This window comes from Lepisma saccharinum, chromosome 8 (genome assembly GCF_977018435.1).
Source record: "Lepisma saccharinum chromosome 8, izLepSacc3.1, whole genome shotgun sequence".
In the NCBI taxonomy this organism is placed as follows: Eukaryota; Metazoa; Arthropoda; class Insecta; order Zygentoma; family Lepismatidae; genus Lepisma; species Lepisma saccharinum.
Window position 1 is genome coordinate 4,013,290 of NC_139236.1, and position 21,775 is coordinate 4,035,064.

General features: G+C 36.1%; 1 protein-coding gene across 3 annotated transcripts in view; it reads left to right on the top strand.

Annotated features, from left to right (window-relative positions):
* The window catches only part of wb (wing blister), an 849,362-nt gene that overhangs the window by 743,336 nt on the left and 84,251 nt on the right, over positions 1-21,775 (top strand). For all 3 annotated transcript variants that reach the window (XM_083126284.1, XM_083126285.1, XM_083126286.1), the window contains 5 exons: positions 3,450-3,601; positions 4,269-4,427; positions 12,934-13,091; positions 16,322-16,603; positions 18,296-18,464. In XM_083126284.1, coding sequence (XP_082982410.1) covers positions 3,450-3,601; positions 4,269-4,427; positions 12,934-13,091; positions 16,322-16,603; positions 18,296-18,464 — 920 coding nt within the window. The remainder of the gene's footprint in view (positions 1-3,449; positions 3,602-4,268; positions 4,428-12,933; positions 13,092-16,321; positions 16,604-18,295; positions 18,465-21,775) is intronic.

A 21,775-nucleotide genomic window follows, 5' to 3' on the forward strand; every position in this document is an offset into this window, starting at 1 on the left:
CTCTTGACACTGTTTTGCTATTCAGTCATATGAGAAATGTGCATGGAAAAGGATCATGAGGTACCCTTTTAAATAACGATTCACTTTTGTTGCCATTTGACAGGTACATGCATTATACTCCAGCAAGCTGCGATACATGACTGATAACAACAGCTGCACTGTCACTCAATGCCACAGATGGTAGTAGCATCACAAAGTTGTTAGGATATATTGCGAACAACCTTCTGTAGATCTTATAGAAAAGCTTAGAAAGGGTAATGTCTATGGAAGTTGTAGTTTTTACAGTATGGGGCTGTATGATTTACTTTGGATTGAACAAATGTGATTTTATATATATTTTCCAGTAGTATTATTTGGCTGGTATTCAAGATGATCAACAGAGCATTGGTATGTTTTGACACAAGAAAGTGTATTTTGCTTTACGCTGGAAATTACATTATAATTCACATTCATAATGTTACTTGTCATAAAAACTCCCTAACTGCTAGATGTGAAACCTGCATTCAATTTGCAGAGTGGATGATCTCAAGTGGGAATTTTTCTGACAATACCCTGCTCTGGGGTTCAACATGAGGCACCCCCAAGTAAAGGCTGCCAGTGCACCTCGATCATGACTGAGGTAAATAATATGCAGGACCCCTAACTCTACACCCACCTATGTGTCTTCATGACATGATGTAATGAGAAGGGAATACTATACCTTTACCTTTTCACCTGTCATAAAGGCAATCAATTTGCCGTTAGGAAATTAAATACTGAATAATAATGTAATTAACATCTTTGTTGGGTTTTGATTGTAAGACAGACAAAATTGTAATTTTACACAATTTACAGATGTGTGCATTATAGTTTGTGTTGAAAATATGCTGATTAAATATCTAAGTATCTTTCTTCACAAATTCATGCCATGAAGAATGTAACTTTTGGGCATTTTCCAATGTTAGATTATTATTCATAAATCCAAGTAATTTATGTTGTTATACAATTCATGTCTTGCATGTCATAATTCATCTGCAATTTGGTACATGTAGGAGAAGATACAAGATCAAGCAATGCTATAAAAAATGTCCTTTATCTGCAATATACACCGGGTGTTTCATAAATACTTGAGGGGCTACAAAAATTTATTGCATGTAAAGTATTGAACTTTTGTTAATAATGGTTTCAGTCCAGAACGAACGAGGAACTGAAGCAGTTTATTTTTAACACTTACAAATGTTCAATATATGTACCACGGTTGACACGGCATGCATCAACACAATAGTCTACTTCTTGCAACACTTGCATCAACATGGGCCAGTTGATAGTGTCTATTGCTTTGATGATATGCTCCCTTCGGACTGCGATATCACGTGGCATCGTTGAGATGAATACCCTGTCTATGATGAAACCCCCACAAAGAGAAGTTGCACGGTGTAAGGACCCGTGATCTTGAGGACCAAAACATTACACAAAACACTGCGAGTGATGTGGGTGATTTGAGTGTCGCCTAGCGGCAGGGATATGAACTCTCAGCTTAACAAAACATGTACTCACAAAATGTTTGCGTTGCTATCGTGTTGGTGCGTGCCGTGTCACCCGTGATGCATACATTGAACATTTGTAGGCGTTAAGAAAATCTATTTGAGTTTGTCGTTCGTTCTGCACTGGTTTCATTAATGAAAGTTCAATAGTTTACTTGCAATATTTTTTTGTAACCCCTCAAGTATTTATGAAACTCCTGGTACAATATAGACTGTATTTTTTTTTCACAACTTTTGTAAGTTGTATCCTTTCATTAATATTCATTGCCAACAGAAGTCTATATATCAAAGATAGACACACAGAGGCACAGGAAAATTAACACACACATTTTGTCTAAAATGAATATTTAACTGTTTACCCAGCTTAAGTGCAATAAATCTTCAGATATGTGGCACTACTTAAAGACAATTTTCATAGATTTACTATTCCTAATCTCCTTAAATTCAATTTAATTTTCAGAAACTGTCAGATGTAAATATTGAATTTGGTTCAGAGTGTGAATAAGACCTTGCTATGAGGTTGAAACATCACATTTATAGTGTTTGTATTTGACAATAAATTCTGCCTTGGTCAGCATTTTCAGTGTTTTATTAATCATGGAAACAAGGCTAAATAGTGTCATCATTGGAATTATTGTATTAACTTTATAATCTTCTTCATCTTCAAGATATGATGATACATTAAGGGGATGTTTTATACAGGAGAATGAGGATAGTGTTGATGTGTTGACATGCCTCATTCAGTATGAACCACTATATCTCACACTAATCATTGTGGTGTCGAAGAATTCCCATAATTATTTTTATTGAGGTCACTCACTGTGGCTGTTCTGTCTAAGGTGCAAGCTTTGGGCTCTGGCTATGGGATGCATGCAGGTTCAAGTCTCCTGGGGAAAACGTAACAACTTTTCCTGAGATTTCAGCCTGTGTATGGGATCAGTGTCCACCCACATCATGAGGAAATTGGGGAGGTTGAGCTATGAATGAGTAGTGTAACGTGGTCATAGAGAACCTATAAAGACTGGTGATGACCACACATCACCCTGTAACTGTTTGGATGATCATCTTCCCTCTGCTGAGGCATGTGGGAGTGAGGCAGGCAGTTGGTAGATAAGCCCTGGCCCTCAAGGGCTGTTGCACGATGGGTTATTATTATTTATTGAGAGTTTTGTGATCTATATCCTAGACCAGGCAATGCATTTTTCTACATTGTGCTTCACATGGAAGTTTTTCATCTGGAACAAAGTGCACATTCATCCATATGCCTCTTTGCTTTCATTGCCAACACAATATTGCAATGAAGTGTGGAAGTCAGAATCAAGAATTTCCAATACATTGAGTAGATTGGTGTGGTATTTCAAACTCAAACAAGATAAGAATTCATGATTTGGAGTGGTAAATTTGGTGAAAATATTGTGTAGAAAAGTTTCATATTTCCACCTTGCTCGTCATATTCTAGCAACCACTAAATTTTTAAGATCATCTTTCTTAATTATTGTGTGACATTAGAATAAGAAGGCCAATGCTGAAACATTATACTTTTCCCAGCGGATTGAATAAGACTGTCTCTAGCATTGCTCAAAATGAAACTTAATTTTATTTGTTGGGAGGTTGAGCCTTGGAGCAGAAATGGATACTTACATGGCACAAGACAATGAACAAGTAAAGGAATGCTTTATGCAAGTTTTATTAGCTGCAGAATTTTGCTGCCCTCTGTATCCTCCCTGTTTGAAGGTTGGTCCACTTTAAAAAAATTGGCTAATTTCTTTTCCTGTTCTTTTTTTATTAATATTTTTTTTAGTCAAATTTGTGGTGCAATATAGATGCCTGTTTTCAGATAATAATAATTTTGTAGTAGATTTTTAAAAATAGTTTTTCATTAGATCTGGTGAATATTTAAAATATATATATTTTTGTTTCTAACAGTTCTTCAAGTCCATAGAGATACCAAAGAATTGAAAGATTTAACAAAGGACCTGAAGTCAAAACTGAATACAACAACCCAATATGATTCTATCAGAGACAAACTTGCTGAATTACGAAGTAAAATTATGAGTGCTCGACATGCTGCTCAAGGTGTAAGTTTCTAAATATTTTAGATTTTATGCTAAAAAATGTTACACTCTAATTTTTAAATCTTTTACTCTAACAGAGATAGATACATTTGCACTAATGTATTTGCATAATGTAAGGCTACTGGAAATTTTGAAAACAATGTTTCAGTGAAGATAAGTAAACAACAGTATGTTAAATTTTAGCAAAGATAATAGCAGTTAATTTTATTATAGAAATATTCTATATTGAAGAATGGAAAGTTAGATTTTTTTTCTTTTCAGAAAGAATGTATGCAAGTGACATGGCAGCTTAAGGTTCCAATGTGGTACTGTGTATTGTAAAAATAATACCAAGTAAATTATTAATTACTCATCTTTTTTCTTATAATATAAGTGTTTTGAAGAATGAATTTATTCTGAAGCTGGTGCAGAGGATGTCAACCATATCATTGGTGTTTCATCAACATTTTTGAACCTTGTACTATGTGAAACAAAGTGAATGAATTTGGTGGTAGGCAATCTGCCTAGTTTTCTTTATGTTCACTCCACTTTTTACATGATGACAATCTTGTCTCCAATAAATATATGATTTTTCTTTTAATTAAGTGAATAACCTCTCAGTCAAATATTTTATGTGGAAATGGTTATGTGAATTAACTCAAATTTGATCTAAACATCTATTTTCTTTCAGATCAAATTATCTTTAACAAGTAAAAGAAGTACTTCTGGTGGATGCTTAAGAACATATCATCTTTCTGAACCAAGTACAATATCTTCTGTTGTATTAACGTATGCCATAGCTGAAAAAGAAAATGATTCACAATTGTTTTACCTTCCTAGTCCAATCACAGTAAGTACTTTATCTTGTTTTAAAAATGTGCATCTTGTTCACTCATAACTTGCACTCTGAATAATACATTAATTGCAATTGCTTTTGCTCTTTATCTCCTTCCAGCAGTGGCGGCTCATGGTCTGGCTCTATGGGTGTGCACTTCAGTCTCGCATCCAGAAGTGTTATACCGCCCCTGTGAAATACTCACATCTGTTTTTGTGTACATAATGATGCTTAATATATTGGCAACCCAAGTTTTGATCACCTTTCACTGAAAATGAGGCTATGACAGAGTTATATGATTTTTTCAACACTGATTTTTACAAATTTCAAATATTTCAGAAATTATCCAGCCAATCACGAGAAGAGCGATGTTATTGTGCAATATGTAATTCAGAATCAATAATCTGACAAAATCACTCAAAACATAGAAATACCGATCTACAATACCAATACTATTGTTGATTTGCAAAATATTACATAAAAATTTCCTCCCCTACTCCACTGTTATTAATGAACAAGGAGAATAATAACATTGGCGTACACCATAGAAGCCGATCCAACTACCACATGGAGAAAATCAATTGTAATCTATCTAGCTGTTGTTTATTTCTAATGACAGACTGATCGAACGAAGCAAATCAAGCGAAATCAAGAGAATAATAAATCTTAAAGAAAATTTCGGTACTCACTCAGTTCACACTGCCCTGCTTCATACTTAAGAATTTTTCCTTCCCTTCCGCCGTATCCATATATTGCTGTAGTTGCTACAGGCTTTGTAGCTAACTTCCCTCCAAAAATGCAACAACGTTAAATATTAAGTCTCTGCTTTCGCTATGTACAGTTTCCCTATTCATCATGAAATCAAACAGTTTGCACTGAAACAGGTATGAGCTTTTGACAGCGCAAAACAATTTTGCAAAACTCAGAAACAGAAACACACAATGCAAAACAGCTGGCTGATTGTTGTACGCTCCCTCCGTGTGGGTTGATAATTTGGCTACTGCGCCACAGAGACCGTTTATTTCGGCCAAGATGCACTAAGCAAAGTCAATATCAGGCATGTTTAAAATACCAGTCTCGCTTTCAGTTGCCCTCCTCACCTTCCCCCTTTTCTTCCCCTGTCATGCTTGGGACAGAATTGGAGACACAATATACCATCGAAATTTCCCTTTTCTAAAAAAAAAAAAAAAAATCCCTCAATTTGCAATGATGTGTGGGTTGCCTCGACTCTGTCACACGATCTCTAATGGAATAGGTTTGCAACACTACATTTGCTAGCACACTGATCGCTGCATTCAGGGCTTTCCTAAATGATGCAACCTCCCTTCATATGGTGTTCAAGCCAAAAGACCCAATCAGCATCCTGTACGCGACTGCTGCAACAGCATCATAGGGAGCGAAAGTAACATTGTGTTCAAGACTCAAGCCCCGAGCACGGCTCTTGCTTAATTTTGCAATGCCAGCAAAAACTCTATTTTTGGATATATTTAACAGAGTGCATTCATCTAAAACTAGGATTAAATCTGGACCTAATTTTTGTTGAATTTGTATAGATTTTTCACAAGTTAAACAATTAGTTTTACCATTGCCCCATTCTCATTAATTTTGATCAGAGTTTTTTGTTTCTTTCTTATTCCCTTCTTTCTTCTGAAACTGATCTGTGTCCCAGGCTAAATATTTGATACCCGCCAGAATCAGTTAGCATCGGTCCATTCCATCTACGTGGGTTGATATCAGTGATCGCAGGCTTTTCCACCATCTCTCTTGGTGGAGCAGCATGGGAACACGTGATGTTTCGAAGGAGATAGAGTTCAATAAATAAGTATAATAATAATGATTTGAATTACAGATTTATTTGGGTGTGCATGTGCATGTGCGAATACGATGAAACAGTCATTGCTAATAATTTAAACAAGGATTGTCTGCCTCAGGTTACATATTTGGTGAACAAATTAAATAAAAATAAGTAAAATATTGTTTAGTGAAAAATTTTATTAATTACCCAAGGTGTTACAGAAGATAAGGTACCGCATTTTCATTTACCTTAAAGGTTTTCTTTATTTCTAATAAAGTTAGGGTGATTATGACAATGCAAGAGCAGTTAGAAAGTGCTGTTATTGAAATTACGAAATAGTGATTGCAGAAAAAGGTTATTTGAAAATATAAGATAATCACATTTAAAAAGTAGTAATACCAGTCATAATAACTAATACAGTAGAGCGTCGATTATCCGAACGTCGGTCAACCGAACGACCGCTTAACCGAACTGTGTACTCGCTCGCACCTGTTACTCTCCCACCCTACCGTCCATCATCCATGCGTATGTAATATGTACATATTTTTGTTTAATAAACTGTACCACATACTATATATTTCTACTAAAGTTGCCTTTGTACGTTACTTTGTAATACTTAAAGAGATGCCTGTTTTTATGAATAAATTTACTGTACAGTACTTCTTTTTGGCAAATAAACATGTACAGTTCGATTATCCGAACAAACCAGTTTTCCGAACACCCATGTCCCCCAATTACTTCGGATAATCGACGCACTACTGTACTTTGATATCTTTTTTCTTTCATTGAACATATCTTTTCTTGCCAAGAACATAGTCTCCATTAACAAATGTTTGAATGTATAATGTGCACTTTTTTATGAATTGTTTCCCCCAAAAACCATGGTGTGTATTATGCACGGGATAATTTGGACAGCCACCATGAAACCACACATGTTTTCATTATGCCACTGCATGTAACACATATATATCAACAGGTGCAAATACAAATTACCAGGTTCGATTTCTTTAGTAATAATAATAATAATAATAATATAAAAAAGCACTATAAAAGTCAAATGGCCATTTTCCTTGATTTTTCACTTTCTAACTAAATATTTTGTGACACCAAGAAAAATGGCAACTTTCAGGCAGAATTCCAGTATGCACCTCCCATCACAAGGAATGCATATCAGCAGTATTTGTCAGGCAAGAAATGATAGAAAATAACTTCCTGACTGCTGCAAATCCATAATATAATTTTGATCTCGATTTTACTACAGAATAAACAAGGTGTTTACAAATGTGAGAGATTTGAGATGCTAAACATAGTGGATGGAGGGGGCAGGTTGCATGGGTTGGTGAACTCATTATATCCACAAGATGATATTTTCCTCTTGGTCCCATAGCAACAGGTGACTCATTGAATCGGTTTGATGTCATTCACTCTTGATCAGCATAGCAACAGCTTTAAGACCTACAACTAAGAAAGCCATTTCTTGAACCTGAATTGCATTGCACATTATATACAAGATAATTGTTTGTCACTTTTACCCATCAAAAACATTATACACACGGAAATATGCTAATATTCAAATAAATATAACCAGTGCCACCAACTTATATAGGCCCATGGAACCTGAGATCACCCAATAATTTGTCATGTAATAATAATAATAATATTTGTTATCGTGATGTGGACTTACTTATTGAAATTGGTAAATAACAGATTAAGAAAAAAATAAGTGAGAGTGCATTGTTGGTGTGCACTTTATTTGCCTCTCCTACCGCTAGTCAGGTAGCTTGTGTTCTTTGTTTTCAAGAACAGGGTGGCTACTCATCAGGAATTCCTTGAATTCCAGGTATTATGCGTGAATTATTGGCTCTCTGTAGCCGTGAAAAATTGCAACTTTTATTAATCCAAATCCCATTGAATTTATACATATTTATAAATGGCCTGAGGCAAGTATTTTGCAATATAGCTTTTGTTTTTATTGAGGAAGGAGGAATAAGCCACGTGGAAAAAATAATAGAATTCTCTCAATTCATTTACTTTGTTAGTGTCCTTTGCAGAACACTATCTGGCAGTTGGAAGATTATTGTGAGATTCGATATCTTGAAGTTGATTAGGTAAATTTGAGTGTGAAATTCTTATACAATTAACAATTTTTCATAGATTAGTATATCCCATAACATTTGTGACTTGAGTTTGTAGATATATTTCAAGTCTTGAGTGTGTGAAATGGTAATTGTAAACTCCACACTTTAAACTAAATATTTTAAATATATAAACTGTTTTATTTAATTTCGAATTTGGGCCTCCCCAATGGTGTAGTGGTAATGTCATCACCTTGTGATCAAGGGGTCCTGGGTTTGATACCCAGTGGAGGCACATGGCACAGTGGTTCAGATCCCACTTTAAACTGTAGGTCCAGTCCCGATTAGCCTTTCTGTGCATAAAGTGGACTGAAAACCATATTTCAATTAATCAATCAATCAATTGAATTAGAATTTTTGAAAACGTTGGAACACACTGATCCTTTCTGTATTGTTAATACATAAAGTTCAAATAGAGAAAACTTCTACTTGTACCCTTGAATTTTTCGAAAATTCGCCTTGAAAACCGGGAATTATACTTGAATTTTTTCTTGGTCCTAGAGTGATCACCCTGAAGAAGCCAGATGGTTGGCCCAGTTGAACTGGTGCACATCATGTTGACAACAATGAACATGTATCAATGGAGAAGGAGTAGGATTTTGGGTTTGCATGCAGACTAGTGTAATGTGGTTTCCTAAGTGTTAATTTTCTAAGGTTAAGTTCTCTAGTGGAGACATTTGTATTCAAGTGCCCATGGGTGGGCATTACTGTCACCTATACGGCGCATGCTTTTAGAAGGAACATGAGTTCGGCCAATACTCAGCCATTGCTACTGCGCTGTTGCCAAACTAACTGCAAGCGGAAGGGAAAGACAGAGAATTCGCTGTGTCCAATATTTAACTATTTTTATGTAATGCATACACAGTATGAATGAGTACAGTGAAATAATATAGTGAATATTTCTACACAGGATTATAATATCATATCACTGTAGCATATACGAGAAACCCATACCTGAAAGAAGCTTGAAGGTATTCATCACCGCTCTCGTCGTCTTCCTCGGTCTCCATGTCACTGATTTCACTCATTTCCTAGTCACTCTCCTGGAAGTTAATGATTAGATTTTGCACCCTTGGTGCCCGTACTACTGGTGCTAGGTTTTGAGAGTAACATTATTTAAAATAAAAAGAACACACACTATTGCAAGAAATTGCTGTATTTAATCTTTTCACAAACTGTTCTTTGTGGCGCACGAGTGAACGATAAGCGAATAATTTTACACTGGCCTTGCTACGAAAACGCTGAACTCAAACTGACTCAGACTTTAAATGTTTGAGAATGCCCAGAACAATGAAGGGTCATTGTTTATATCGACGCGAATTCAACACCCACGGTTTTCCCTAGACACAACAACTCAGCTGCGTCAACATGGTGGCAACGAAAAAAAAAAAAAACAGGCGGAAGGAAATGAAAGGTGATGTTTCCCTTGTTACTTCAAGGAACGATAACTCCGGCTGTAGGCGACGGAAATTCATGGGACTTGGACAATCAGGTTCAAAATGTATTTCCCCATCTTATGATGAACCTTAATGTGGCGAATTTTATGAAAACTTCTTGCACGCAAGAAAAATACAGAACATGGCTTTTAACTTCCATGCCTCAGTCTCCTAACTGTACAACGTTGCACTCCTGCCAATGACTGATCGCCACGCACACCCTCTGTGTGACCCCACCCGATATCGCTTCTAAAAGCATGCATCGTATAGTGTTCTAATACTGTACATTTAAATGAGGTTCGGAAATAGGCTATTACTGATTTACCAAGTTCATCTTTAAATACTTGGGGGGGAATCAAGATTTCATAATATCATGTGAATGGGAAACAAAGACTGCTAGTGGTAAAACTTTTCAAAATTCATGATAGGGTAAACATCTGTGGATTTTTTTACGATGAAAATAAATAGTGGTGTTGTATAGTTATTATACAAGGAAGCTAATGGTAAAAAAATATTAAGTTATTTCCATCAAAGGGGACCTTTGTTTAATTTCTTCTGGCTTTTCCAACTGGAAACATGTTTTAAAAAATTTCAGTTCCCATGAAACCTTCAAGTGTTCCAAAGATTAGGGAAGATAGGGGTGGATCCCCTGTCAACTGGGAGGATTTAGATGTCATGGTTGTTGCAGAGATCTTAAAGAACTTGTTGGTGGGAGGGATGAGATTTGGTTTGTTGTGAAGGTCATCTAGCAAGGAGTTATCAGAAGTAGTGGAAATAATGCCAGTAATATACCTTTGATTGGTTGGTTGGTAGACAGGGGAGGGATATCTTGAGAGGGGGGAGCCATAGAAATGCCATCAGAGGTTATGGGCAAGGGTGTAGATATGAAAGAGGAGACAAAGTTGATTGAGGAGAGCTGTGAGAAGAAGGTTGGCCTTTGGATAAGACATCCTTTTCAGCATTGCTGAGTTCATGGCTGGATATATTAAGTACAGTCTGAATATTTTAAGCTGGTTTAGGATTGTTGGTAACCATGGATCTTGCAGGGTTGATTTGACCATGGACTGGTTACGTTCTAAGGTGTGGTGTTTGTGAGTGCAAATTTGGTTCCAAGAGGGAGTTTTGTGGGTTGTATGTTGGTACGGCAGGATGAGGGAATGGTGGGGGATCAGGTTATAGTGGGTGTAAGTGGAAGGAGACGAGAGCAGCCAACCAGGAAAGCTTGACGTCAGATATTGGAGAGCTTGTGAAGGTATTTTTGTTCAAACCGACTATAATTTCACTGTGGACCTCGCACGTTTCCAGGTTGAACACTCATTTCTATAAATCAGTTTGCGTAGATGAACAGTTGTTATTGATTCCAATTCCAGCAATCGCCACTCATCCACCAAAGAAAATTATTTCATCATCACACCCCACACCAACAGCCGCAACACGAACTTCAATAACTGTTTCAGAATAACAGATATGCTCGCTCCCATCAACCAATACATATTCTTATAAATTTGGGGAAGATAATGTATATCAGTTATGTGCACTATCATAGCCACAGACTCAACCTAGTCAGTCAGACTGTAAGGGTTGAACCTTTGCAAACACACCCAAATGTCAACCTCCCTTACAAATAGTACACCCTGGACTGCATTTTGCAGAGTAGCGAGGCTCTGAACGTTGGTCAACTCGATGGCTCATGAAGTATAATTCAATCAAGAGTGCCACGATTTTATTCATGTCAACAACCACCAAAGATTCTATGACTCCAGGGATCTTCTATACCAGACACACCTTCTACAACACATCTAGGAGTGGTTCTTGACCGAAGACTAAATTTTCATAAACATATATCAACTGTGACAGCAAAAGCATGAACCTGGGTTGGACATCTGTACCATCCAAAATCCTACCTTGCGACTGAAGACTCGCTTGCATGTGTATATGATGATGGTATGTCTCACACTTCTGTATGCAGCACCGGCTTGGGGTCATCTCCAACCTTTGGTCATATGGAAATTGCAGATTAAAAAGAATAATGTCGCCCAACTTATTACTGGACATAGCCGAGATACTTGCCTTACACAAATGCATGAGGACTTTGAACTGGATTTTGTTGAACCTGCTATATATGCCATGTGTTCCAACTTCTGGACTCAGATACAACAGCATCCAAATCCAGAAGTTCGGGGCATTGCGACTCAACCACAGACCTGGATGTCCCGCTCCATGCCCCGAAATTTTGAAAAAATATAAATTCAAGAAAATGCTATTGTATTATTATGTTGTGTTACTTTTTCTCCCCGTTTACAATTACTTCCAAGGTACTGTTTCAAATGGGGCAGATTACTGTTCCTTGATAGTGCAGCTATAAAAGTGCAGGTTGTGATTTTGTTGTTACTTTACATATTGTCATTATTACTAACCTATGTGGTTACTTTATGTTTAATGTGTCTTTAAAGGGATGTGCGAAATAATGTAGTTTGTGATTAGAACTTTTCATCAGTGCACTGAACTATTCTATGCCTTGTTAATTCATAGTGATTATTTTCTGCCTCCGTCAATGCAAAATGATAACAAGAAACTCAATAATTTCAAATTATTGAAACAATACAAATTAACTATTGTCCAAATTCCGGCTGACGGTTATAGCAAGAGCAATGTTGTACATTCACTACTTTGTAAGAACATGACAGTAAGTCAAGGATCCAATGGTCCTGATACACAAAAACCTGTCAATAAAACATTGGCATTGGCTTTCATCTTCATCTTTGCAATTAACCAAAAGTGGCAGAAAAGCTAACTGAATCACTCACTCACTCAACCTAGATGCTCAGTATCTATCCACCTCTTCAATCCCAACCACATATTTCTGACATTTTCTATCCTACTCAACCTCACCATTCAGAAAACAGTCAAACACCGCTGAAACTTTTTTTTTTTTATCTAATGCTTGTTGCTATCTTCTCCCATTGTCTGCCTACACTCACGACAGTACAGAGCCACCTTTGTTTCTCCAATGAACGTGCTGCCAGGCCTTAAAATAAAATATAGAAATTGGTATTTTCTTTGGTAAGTGTTTACTGCTTCTTTCCATTTACAGTGTATTCTTTTCCTCAATGATGTGGCTCTTTATTATCATTACATTTTTATTTTTATTCCAGAAAGATTTTATAGCAATTGAAATGGTGAACAGACAAATCAGATTTCTGTGGAATGTTGGTGGAGAAGAAACGGGGGTTGTCACTCATCCAGAAGTTTTAACAACAGCTTCTGAAGATTATCAAAATGATGAGCACTGGTATCGCATTGAAGCTGAAAGGTAAGTTTTGTTAATTGTGTTCAATTGAAGTTATTAAAATACATGACACACACATGTATCAAATTGTTCCATGGGGCTAGTACAAAGAACAAACCTCATAACTAAATGATTATTTTTGTAAATAAATTATTTTTCTCCCAGAAAACGTTGTTGGCATTTATTTTTCTTCCGTTTATTATGTGAATAATTTTCGCCTTATTTAAGTAATATTGAACTCACGTATGTTTCAACATTGCTGAAGGAGAAAAGTGTGTTTAAAAAAAATAGTATTTCATGCTGAGTTAAGATATCGCCTTTCCGTTAGCATGTCCTTGTGAATGATTGACTGCTGAAAACCTGTTGCAGAACACCTGCACAATTACGTCATCACGTCCAGCGTCCGTGTCAGGAGGTTATTGACAAGGAACAGCACTAATGCCCAAGGGCCTTTGCATGGATTCCAAAATCAAGTTCTCTATCTTCAGTTTAGTTCTGCACTTTGGAAGGAAAGTATCGCGTAGTTGTCATCATGCCGAAATTTAGTGTGCTATTAAGTGGTAAGTTACATGGTTACGTGCATGAATTTGGTGAAAGCACATTTTTGACAGATGGTACTATTCTTCTCTGCAAGATATGTGAAAAAACATTCAACCATGAGAAAAAATACTTTATATCTCAGCATGTGTCAACAGCAAAACATAAATCTGCAGTTGCCAAAAAGGTTGGACAGAAGAAGATATCCCTAATTTCAACAGTGGGCACTTCATCCAACAGGCAATCTCAGTTTTCTCTTGAACTGTGCAAAGCTTTCATGGAAGCAGGGATACCTTTCTGGAAAGTGGAAAACAAGTCACTGAGGAAATTCCTGGAGAAATACGCTAAAGAAACGGTGCCGTCGGAATCTACGCTGCAGAAAACATATTTAAGCATCTGCTACGAAGAAGCTCTGCAAAGAATTCGTGCTGAAGTTGGTGGAAAGAAGGTTTGGATTTAAACAGATGAAAGTACTGACGCTATGGGATGCTGAATAGCCAACGTCATCATATGAACTATGGAACCAACATGCGGAGAATCCTCGTCATTTCTTCTCACGTCAGAACAACTAGAGAGAGCCAATGGTTCGTCAATAGCTCAGTTATTCTCAAATTCCCTACTTCTGCTCTGGCCATATGGTGTACATCATGATGACATGTTACTTTTTATCAGTGATGCAGCTCCCTATATAAAGAAGGCTGCCATAGCATTGAAAATTCTCTTCCCGAATATGCTTCATATCACATGTGTAGCCCACGCAATGCACAGAATCGCCGAAAAAGTTAGTGTTGCACCCAGAAGTGGACAGGTTGATTTCGAACACAAAGAAGATATTTCTGAAATCTCCCTCTCGAACCTGAACATTTCAGGAAGTTGCACCTGAGCTTAGTTTACCTCCGCAACCAGTCTTGACGAGATGGGGAACCTGGATATCAGCAGCTATATACAAGTATTATGCTAACCACCTTGAAATAATCAGTGAGTTGATCGATGCTCTTCCAGAAAATGAAGCGGCTTCAATTCGTGAAGTGAAAAAACTCCTGCGCTATTCAGAACTGAAGAAAGAACTGTCGTTTATTTTTGCACATTATGGTGCATTGCCAGAGACAATTACAAAGCTAGAAAAAAGAGGTGAGACTCTTGTAGGATCCATGAAAATCTTCGAGGAATCTATGCAGCAGATGATGGAAGTGTCAGGAGAAAAGGGGTCAGCTGTTGTGGAAAAGTGCAAATGGGTAGTGAGTGCAAATGATGACTTGAAACAATTGAAAACAATTTTGATATTCTAAAAGGTGAAAATGCTGTTATCGAAATGAGTCCAGCTACATTTGCTTGTTTTATGTATGCTTCATTAACATTTGTTTTATGTATGCTTCATTAACATTTTGCCAGAAATTATAGATAAAAGTAAGTGACTTTCAAATGTGCCTTTTTCAGTTTATTTTGCCTTTTTTCCCATTTTTAGTGCCTATTTTCCACATTATAAATCCTTTTTTGCCTGCCTATTTTAACGAAAATAAATGCCTGAACTTCCGGGCTCTAATCATCACTTTGTAATCAATGGGTCCCAGGTTCGATGCCCGGTGGAGGCACATTACACAGTGGTTTGAAACTCACTTTGAACTGTAAGTTCATTTCCGATTAGCCTATCTGTGCATAAATTGGACTTAAAACACAAATTCAATAAGGCAAGTTTGAAAATGTGCATGATTTGTGGCTTTGCATCATCATAATCATCATTATTTTTAGTTCTCCCTTTTCCTCTACTTCTGGCATACAGAGTCTCATTTCAGAGCAACACAGAAAAATGAAATTATTTTCAGATAATAGGGATGCACTGAGATATTGTAGTGCAAGGTGTACTGGTTTAGTAATTTCTTGAGTATGGAAATTGTCCAGGATTACAGATTTCTGTAGATGAGGAAGAAGTCCATTGGGGATACCAAGTGTCTCAAGACAGTTTTTTGTCAGAACAGCTCCAGTCATCTGTTGACATTTAGAAAAATTACTTGAATGTTTATTTTTTGGAAAATTTCATTTTATACAGCTGGACAAAGTGTGACTAACATTTTAAAGTGTATTCAAAACAATGAAAATCATTCCCAGGAAGGCCTTGTATACAATGTGACAACATAAACCACTGCACTTTTTGGGAGACCTATACTATTCTTATTAGCCAGGTTTTCTTTTATTTCTTAGTACTACATATAGAACCCTATATTTAAGGTAAATAAAGATCCCCGTGCATTCAAGGCCCTACCCCCAGGTCCCCTAAATGTGCCTTCATGGCATGGTGCTATATGCAGGCGGAACTTTACCTTTACAATATAAGATACCCCTGTTTATGTCATGTATAATATTTATTTGATTTGATTTTTGTTGTTTAGCTACTTTTGGCTAATCATGACAATGAGTATGAGTGATGATATGATGAAATTAATGAAGGGACACTCACAAAGAACACCCATGGCCAGACTGGGATTTGAACCCAGGTCCCCTGGCATTGTAGTGCAGTGTTCTAACCACTCTGCTATGGAGGTTGGCATGTATAATATTTTGTATGAGACATACATGAACTAAATGAGTTCACCTGATATGGTACTGAACTTGCTGCTTGTCATTTTATTTTATATTGTGCAAATGTTGGTGCAATTAATATTTTCTTCTCAGTTTTTCTTGTTAATACAACCTTCTTCTTTTGTTCTGAATTATACTAGAATTGGAAATATTGGTCGCCTTAGAGTTGATCCGCTAGTTTCTCATGAGAATGCTGCATCATCCCAGCCAGAAGAAAGCAATTCCGATGCAGATTATAGAAGATTTGACGTAAACCAGTCGAATCTTACTGTGTACATAGGTGCTGCTGGCTCTCCTCACAGGGAAATGAAGGCTGAAGGGTTTTATGGTTGTCTCCATCAAGTCACAGTAGATGGCAGGCCCATAGGTCTTTGGAATTTTGTAACAAACGAAAAGGACAGTTGTGTTGCATGCATTGAAGGGTAAGTCAATAGTCAATGTATGTTTACAATGCTTGTTTAAGTTTGACAATTATGAATTTCGTGACTGCCTGTTTGTGCTGTTGTAATAGCTATTTGATTTTAATTAGCTTTATTTTTGTATATTGTTCATAATACTTAACTTGCCTTTTTCTTAAGCTATGCTTTGGATTTATTTTCACGTTTTATGTATTTATCACTTTTGTTTCAGTTAATGAGTTACAGATTTTGTTTAGGAAAGTTGAATTTATTGAAATATTGAAATGACATGGATGAGACAGTACTTTTTTCCAATGCTAAACAAAACACTTACAATCAGGGTGGATTTATTTAAAAAATCATTTTTGTTTATTTTTTTTTATTTAAATCAATTTTTAAAAGTTTTTTCTAAACACACTTAAAATTGCTTGCATGGTTTTTGTCACCATACATGTTTCTTAAAGAAAAACTTTTTCTAGTAAACTGCCCTGTAAAATATTTGAGCACTTTGATTGAAACAAATAAAAATTATATGTAAATACAAATTTTTCTGTTTCTGATACTGTATATATGAACCTACTATGGAAATGTTTGTTGAGTGTATTAATGAAACTATAATAATTTCAGTAGTATATATTCCAGTGAAAATAAAATATTCTGTATGTATTATAGTCGTATAATTGCAACTTAAAATATTTTTTTGACTTTGTAGCTGAATTTCTGCAATTTATTTTAATTTTACTTTGCAAAATACCAGGTGCCATGTTTATTTACAGTTTAATGATAATGACACTATTTACGGTTTAACATGATTAGTATTTTGTATATTTTTCTACACAAAATGTTTGCTATTTTTGCCTATATAAATTATTGCTTTTAAATCAAGAGAAATTTAAGTGTGTTTAGAGTTTACATTTCCTTTCATATGAGCTCCACCCCATTAGTACATATATTTCCCCCTTTATTTTCCTTTCTTAGAGCCTAATAAACACCATTCAATGATTACAAGATTAATGTACTTTCACCAAAAGTGTTTCTGATATCTACAAAATCCTTATGTACATTAATCAACCTGATTTAGATCAATCCACCATGTTTACAATTTAGTTTTATTTTATTGAATAGTGTTGGTTGATCCCTGTATTAGTTTTAATGTGTGAATTAATATATGTTTAATCAAGAGCCCTTACCATTATTTTCTTTTCAGTATTATGTGACACACTTGATTAGCAATTGCACTAACTACCTTAAAAATGAAAAGAATCAAAGAAATAAATTGTTTTAACATTTAGACTGTGTGTTCGAAAGCAGGTGCATTGTGTTTGCATTTTTGTTCTTTGACTTCGTCAACATCTGTCACATGTATTTCTTGTGATCACTGATATTGCATGGCACTCAAAACACAATGGAGACATTAGTTGCCTATCTTGACAAGGGACGTTAGTGACAACCCTGCCATGCATGTCTGGAAGTTGCTTCAGAATGATCGTTTGCTGTGATAGGTTGCATCCATTGTTAAACATTTTACACCCAAAAAAAAATATTCCTCTGTTACTGATGAGGGTAATGAATTGAAATGAAAATGCAAATGTCTGTTTCAGAATGTGTGTAGATTAAAAATGAATGAAAAAATGTGATTGATAATTTGTCTAGTGTGTTTGTAGCTGTTTGTGTGCTGCTGCCAATTGTAGTTTCATTTTTAAAAATCTTTTCCAGGCCTGAACCTGTGAAAGATGAAGGTGCTTACAGCTTTAATGGTGAAGGATATTCAGTACAGCAGAGAGATAAAAAGACTCCTTATGATAAGAGAAGATTTAGTGCATCACTCAGGTTCAAGACTTTTGATGAGGATTCTTTGCTGTTCTTGGTAGTAAACTCAGAAAAAGTGAGTTTAATGACAAAAATGTCATAAAACAATTAAATTAATAATTTAATCATTCCTAGCAACAAGAAGATTCTTGAGTAAAATCATCACCTTTTGTTAATATCATTCCATTAAGGAAAGTATGTGGGTAACATTTACATATTCACCAGTTGAACAGTAAGTATGAAACTCTAGGTGAGCAAACATGAACTATTAATTTACCGAGACTAATAACCATTATTTTACCAATCTGACATAAAGGAAAATGTTCCATGAAGACTGAGTATAGGTTTGTAAGAAATTAATTGCAAGAGCTTTTAGCTTGTAAAGAGACACCATATTTAAACATGCACTTTTAAGCCAAGGTACATGAATTGTATACAGTGGAACCCCAATTTTATGTTCCCAGTTTTTACATTTTCCTGCTTTATACAATTAACCTTTATGGTCCCAACATAGCAAAAGACTGCAACATTTTTGGGTTTTTTAAGCTTTTTCAGCTTAGTGCCCTGAAAATGTAAAATCGAGGTTCCACTGTACCTTTACATGCATAAAAGCACTAACAAGTTAGCAGAATGATGGGATTTTATTATAGGTATTTGTAGAAATACCTGATTTGCCAAATTATCTGTAGTTATACCTATAAAAAAATATGTACATTGATGTAGTCAGCTTGGTGGCAGAGTGCATCAAGTGGGTGACTTTTGATCCTGACATGGTTTGAGTTTGCATGGACATAAGTCATCTTTGTACATGCCTCTTCATCAATTTCATCATATCATCACATCTGCCCCATCCCTATCCATCATGAGTTTACATGTGTACTGTTAATGTACATCATGAGTTTACTTGTGTAATGTTAATGTACATAGGAGCCTCCCCTATGTCATAGTGGTAACGTCATCACCTTGTAATCAGGGGGTCCCGAGTTCGATATCTGGTGGAGGCACATAGTGGTTTGGATCACACTTGAAACTGTAGGTCCAGTCCTGATTAGACTATATATTTGCATAATGTTTACTTAAAACAACCATTTCAATTCATTTCAATTAATGTACTTAAGCACACTGATTGTTGTTTCACTCTATCTTCTAAAAGACAATCCACTATGTTCGTAAAGAAGAAGACAGTAATGCACATTCTTAAAATAAAGAAACAGATGGATGTAGCACCTCCCCAACACCAGCATGTGATAATTTGTTATAAATGTAAAGAGAGTGGACATTTTGCTAGGGACTGCACAGCAAAATACAATGCAAAAAAGGATGGTGAAAGGAAAACTCCTAACATCAAAAGCATGATTGTTTCATGTGGCACTATTATTGCAAATGAAAATGTGTGGATAATAGACTCTGGTGCAGCCCATCACAGGACTCCAAATGAAAATAATTTTTCGACAATTGACACGGAATTGTGTGCTGAAAAAATTAGCATAGCTGATTGTACGACAACACCAATAACACTGTGTAACAAATTTACAACTTTTTCCTCTTTCCGAAATGAATGCAACTGTTTCCGATAGAACTTGTCATGCTGATTACAGTGGTGTAAGTGAAATTCCTGTATCAGCCTCCGATTTCGAGAAATAATAGTTGAAAATTTTATTATGTAATGTAAATGCTATGCTATTTGAAGCACTGCAGGACATGGGATGTAACGATGAATGAAACTAAAAGTAAATCGTTTTTGAAATTACACAGTACAAGAAGCAAAGATTACATGACGACAATGCTATCGATCTGCATAAACACCAGTACCAGTACCGAAATATATACCCTGCCCGACCCCTGTCCCACATCCCTAGCTGCTCCCTTATCCCACCCTGAGCCAAAGGTACCTATGTAAATGCCTAAATGAAATTAACATCAATTCAAGCACTACAAATATATATTATGAACAAAATATGTTATGTATTCCACCAATAGGTATCAGAAGTAACAATAAAGATCAAATTAAGTAATGTACATACAAGGATGGAAAGGATGATACATGTATAAACAGTGGCGAAGTGTAGAGTTGCTAGCAGGGTAGGCATAAAAGTGCGATAATATCCATTACTTGCTTATATCTGTAAAAAGAAAGGGAGGGGGACTATGTCATGGAGAGTGGTTCAATGTCTCTCCAGGCGCTTCTTTACTTGCCAGTGGCGTGACGTTTTCAAAAGTGTTGTTACCGACCATCAGTACGATAATTATGTCTTAGGTGTTCTCCTCCCGCCCACCAGATGCCATCTAGATTTTTGTTAATTTCGCTTCTTTTTTTTTCAACCCCTGATTTATGCACGCACCTCCAGAAAGAACTACCAATCATGATACATCGCGGAAATCCAACGAATAGTGCTCGAGCCCTGTTGTCAATTCTTCATCACTTTTTTCTAAATTTATTTATTTATTTTGCAATGAGGGTGAAAAGGGCTAGAAGAACCCCATAATTTTAGGGTCAGTATGACGTTTGTGCCTTGAGCAGATGACAGAATTCCGCACTTTCAGCGACTGTACGTTCTACTGTTACCAACTTAGTTTTTTTTTTAGCAAGACTTCCTCGCACCAAGGAAAACACCATTGTTATCTGTTGTCTAACTAAAGGAATGGTTGTAATTAATTCCAGTCTTGGCTTTCTAGATAAATGAATTTCTGATACCTGTATGTGCAAGTAAACATAATTTAAATTTTGGATATTTTCGTCTCAGTTGTTCTGCTCTATGTTAATCGTGACGATGAAAGAATGAAGATGGAGAATGAAATCAAGAGGATCAGGAAACATTGACATGACCACAATTAGGTCACCTGGCTTCGGAACGTGTTAGGATGACCACTACGGGGCTTTCAAGAAAAAACATACGTAAAGGTGACCTATCTCCTTCAGTGTGAATACTTCGCATCCTAGTTTGTTCTATCCATCTTTACGTGATAACAGAACATAGGATCCTTGTTTGGGACCCTTCTATGATGGCAATGAAAGGTTACTACGTATGTAACATATAAACAGGTTATAATAAATGTAGTTGCTTGAGAGAATAGAATCCCAATTTTTAGGCGCAATTTAGCTCTTTTTTGCCAATCCAAAGTGACAACACTGGCCTGTTCTGCCAGACCTGAAACAGACCCCGCGATAACCCCACAACACTCTTTGTCCTAAACACAAAAAAAGACTTCTCTTGCAATGTACTCTCATTGACCGCCCTCTTCTCTTGTTATCCCTCCAGGGTAAACGAAACTGCCTACCACTTTGCTTGTATCGGCTGCATAAAAAAATGTCTGCTTGTAATATCTATTCGACGACAGTGTTAATGCATTAAATAACGTTTCAACAACTTTTAATTTTTTAAAAAA